The following is a 4,052-nucleotide window of genomic DNA, read 5'->3' on the forward strand; positions in this document are numbered from 1 at the left end:
TCTCCTGAGTCTACGCGCTACGTCCACATTCATTGCCTAACCCACGCTTTAATCTCCACCCATTCCAAACTCTGCGCTTCCATCACTTCTTTCCATTTGCTGCCCATGCCATACTGCTATCATTCCGGGCCCCTAACTCCTCCCTCCTGGTACTTCCTCCCTTCTACTCCACTCGCTCCTTCCTTCATTCATCCTGCCATCTTTGCGACTATTCGCCATCATTCTCTCCTCTTTCTTCCACTAAACTCTTACTCAATACTATTATAACTGTCTCTACTACGCCCCGCTACGTCTTACCCCTACTCTCGACATCGCTGGTACTCTACTTTCTTCCGTGTCTCTCCTCTTTCTTCCCCTCCCCCCTCCCCTCCCGCGACTATTCTTTTTTCTCTTTCCCCCTCCCGAAGATATTCCCCCACCACTCCGCCCCTCCGCTAAAATGCAATCCCCATCCACCCGCATTGCAAACGACTAGATATATATATCTACGTATGGAGACATATAGATCTTTTGGCGCGTGGCCGCCTGCACAAAGTAGAAGGCGCCGTCGAGGTTCGTGCGCACCGTCCGCGTGAACAGGTCGGGCGTCAGGTCGAGAAACTCGGCAAACGTGCAGATGCCGGCGTTGGACACGCAAATGTCGAGCCGCCCGTTGCCCGCGTGCTGCACGGCCAGCTCGACCGTCGCCGCCGCCGTCGCCGGCTCGCGGATGTCGCCCGTCAGGTGGGCGAGGCGGCCCGGCGCCGACGCGGCTTCGGCGATGAGCGAGTCGAGGTGAGGCTGGTCCTTCTCGAGGCCGAGGTGGTTGACGACAACGTTGGCGCCCTGGCGGAGGTACTCGAGGGCAATGGCACGGCCAATGCCCGTTGTGCCGCCCGAGATGATGGCCGTCTTGCCGACGAGGAGGTTTGTAGGCGCCATGGCGGTTGTGTGTGTGAGTGTGTGTGTGTGAGGCCTCAGGTGCCTGAAGCTGGTTTCGGTCTGGAGGAGGGGTCACCGAGGGGTCGTGAGAATAGGAGGGGCAAGGCAGCAGGGGCAGCAGCGAGTGAGGGGTCGTGACTGCTGAGGGTGAGCAAGAAGCAGTGTGTCGATGAGACCAATGAATCGGCAGAAAGTACGAATCGGTCAGACAATCGGCCAGACAAGAATCGGACAGAGTTGAGGTGTCTGAGGCAACGGAGATGGAGCAGATACGATGGCAGGAAAGCAAAATGTCACGATGGAGCGAGATGGAGTGTATGGACAGCCTATTTAACACACAAAATACAGCAAGGGATCCGCCGAGGCGTGACAGCCGCCGTGCATCCCGTGAGCAAAAACCGCCTGCAGGCAAGGTACCTATCCTGGGCACCTTGAGGTACCTGCCTACTTCCAGTGCTTGTAGCGGCACTCCTCCATAAGTCCGCCTTGCCCGCCCGTCTGTAAGTGCTCCCCCCTCTTCTTCTTCTTCCTCTCTCCGTCTCTCCTACTCATCCACGCAACGCGACTCGGTCCCCGGGTTGGAGGCTCCCAGACCTTAAAGGCCCAAGAGGATCCCGCCAGGGCACCGTCCAGTGGAACCCACTCCCCTGGAGCCCCCCTGACAGGCTTCCCTTGTGCCGCCAAGAGGGGGGGCAAGGGGGGTTTGCCAGCAGCGAGCGCAAAGGGGGGCGCGCGCAGATCCACTGGATGGGGGTCCCCTAGACTGCCCCGCGTCGCCCCGCGCTTCGGGCGCAATTGCAGCGAGACGCAACTTTGCGCGGATGGCGGGCCCCGAAAAATTGTACTTGGTACAGCGGGCACACAAATCACCCATCATGACACCAGCGAGCCACGAATGCAATGCTGTTTCGGAACCGTCGTCCGACAAATGGCATTCGAACTGCGGCGTCCGTAGAGAACAGCGTCGCATCGATGCAGCTGTTTCATCTCGCGTGATTGGTGGGCTTGGAGGGAGATGACACCATTTTCTACAGTACATATCCGTGGGGGCATCTCATGATGATCGATCATCGGCAAGTGAGTGAAAGGTGTCAGGGACAGCGCTACGACAACGAGCCTGAGACCATGTTCATTGTGTTTATTCCAAAGGCATCCCTTCCCCTCGCAATCGAGGCAAAAATATGCTGCGTGATGCTAAACTTGAAATTCATTCTCTACTCCAAAATTGGTATTCGTCTACATCATTTCGTTCCCAAGCCCGTACCCGATTTGTACAAACCGCACTCGCATGCATGCACCATCCTTCTTCCATTCGTCTAGTTTGTCGCCACGGGCTCGGCGCTGCCCGTCGTCAGCTCCTGCACCTTGGCCGTAATGTCGTGGACGACGCCGTTGACGCCGTTGGTGGTGGTGGTGGCGGTGCCGTTGACGCCGTTGGTCTTGGCCTCCTCGACGGGGGCGGCGACGGCAGCGGCGGGCGCCGCCTCCTCCTTGGGAGCCTCGACGGCCTTGGGGGCCTCGACCTCGGGTGCGGCGGGCGTCAGGGCGGCGACGGGCGCCGGGTTGAGCCACCTGTCGGCGGAGATGAGCTTGGAGCGGGCGGCGGGGTTGAGCGTCAGGCCGAAGCCGGGCTTGTCGAGATCGGCGGCCGTGAGGAAACCCTTGTTGGGGATGGGCTCGTCGAGGAAGAGGTCGCCAAAGACGGGCAGCACGCTCTTGCCGTCGGGCGAGTTGGCGAGGTACTCCTGGAAGGGCGTGTTGGGCTGCGACAGGACAAAGTGGTAGCTGTAGGGGCCGCTGGCGTGGGGCACAACGGGAATGTCGTAGGCGGCCGCCATGGCCGACACCTTGAGCAGCTCGGTCAGGCCACCGAGCCACATGACGTCGGGCTGGATGATGTCGAGGTTGCGGCCCTCGACGAGCTTGCGGAAGCCGTAGCGCGAGTACTCGTGCTCGCCCGTCGTGAACTTCTTGGTGGGGTGGGCGCGCTTGATCTGCTCAAAGCCGTCCGTGTCATCGGGCGACAGGCACTCCTCCCACCAGTTGATGTTGATGTCCTCGCAGGCCTTGGCGAGCTCGATGATGTAGGACACGTTGAGCGACATGTAGCAGTCGACCATGAGGGGGAAGTCGGGGCCGACGCTCTCGCGCATGGCGCGCAGGTACTCGACGTTCTTCTTGAGGCCAATGTGGCCCTCGTCAGGGCAGTAGGGCAGGGCGACCTTGGCACCCCAGAAGCCCATGGCCTTGGCGGCGGGCGGGTTGGGGCCGGTGCAGTAGAAGTCCATGCGGTCCTTGGTGGCACCACCGATGAGCTTGTAGACGGGCTCGTTCCTCAGCTTGCCGAGGAGATCCCAGAGGGCGAGGTCGATGACGGAGATGATGGCAATCGGGAGACCCTTGCGTCCGTAGAACATGGAGGATCGGTACATCTGCTCGAAGAGGAGGTTGGTGTCGCGGGGGTCGGCGCCGATGAGGAAGCGCTCAAAGTGCTGGTGGACGAGCCAGCAGGCCGGGGGGCCACCGAAGCCCGTGGCGAAGCCGACAGTGCCGTCGGTGGCCTCAATCTCGACGAAGAAGGAGCCGAGGACGTTGATGCCCCAGCTGGTACGGGACTTGCGGTACTTCTCCCATCGCGAAGAGGGGGTCGAGATGGGCGAGTCGATCAGCCTGTATCGATGGGCGCCTCGTTAGCCTATTCTCTTTCTTCTTTGTTCTCTCTTCTCGACATTCTTTGGTTTCTTGCCCACCCCCCTCGCCTGGCTTCCCAATGCCCCCGGGGGCCCGCCAACGCTTGGCACCCTGGGCATTGGAGAACCAGGTCGTCCAGAAAGCAGTTTTGTTCTTTTCCCAGAAATGCAGCAGATCGGACTCAGAAGGGAAGAATGGATCAAACTCACCAGTGACCACCCTTGACGTTGTGGTAATCGCCTCCAGCACCGACGCCGTCGATGACATAGGACCGGACGGCCTTGATGGTGGGGAACTGCCTGACGCCGGACGCCATTGTGTCGCAGTTTCGATGTTGTGTGATGGAGAGAAAGAGAGAGAGAGAGAGAGAGAGAGAGGTCGGGTGGGTTGACGGTGATGATGCGATGAGGGGTCGCTTCACACGTTGAAGATGGGGGAGG

At 60.2% G+C, this 4,052-nt stretch overlaps 2 protein-coding genes across 2 annotated transcripts; both read right to left on the minus strand.

The window, feature by feature from the left end:
- Positions 1–471: 471 nt before the first annotated feature.
- VDAG_06700 (alcohol dehydrogenase) lies at positions 472–1,169 on the minus strand (the record flags this gene model as incomplete). The annotated part of the gene is made up of 1 exon (XM_009659404.1): positions 472–1,169. Exon 1 carries the CDS (start codon positions 919–921, stop codon positions 472–474), a length of 450 nt encoding a protein of 149 aa, XP_009657699.1. The 5' UTR covers positions 922–1,169.
- Positions 1,170–2,237: 1,068 nt separating this feature from the next.
- On the minus strand, positions 2,238–3,928 carry VDAG_06701 (uncharacterized protein; the record flags this gene model as incomplete). Its single annotated transcript, XM_009659405.1, has 2 exons — positions 2,238–3,591; positions 3,822–3,928. The coding sequence occupies 2 exons, from the start codon at positions 3,926–3,928 to the stop codon at positions 2,238–2,240; spliced, it is 1,461 nt and encodes a 486-aa protein (XP_009657700.1).
- Positions 3,929–4,052: the final 124 nt, after the last annotated feature.

The sequence above is a fragment of the Verticillium dahliae genome, genomic scaffold, assembly GCF_000150675.1.
Source record: "Verticillium dahliae VdLs.17 supercont1.14 genomic scaffold, whole genome shotgun sequence".
Classification (NCBI taxonomy): Eukaryota; Fungi; Ascomycota; class Sordariomycetes; order Glomerellales; family Plectosphaerellaceae; genus Verticillium; species Verticillium dahliae.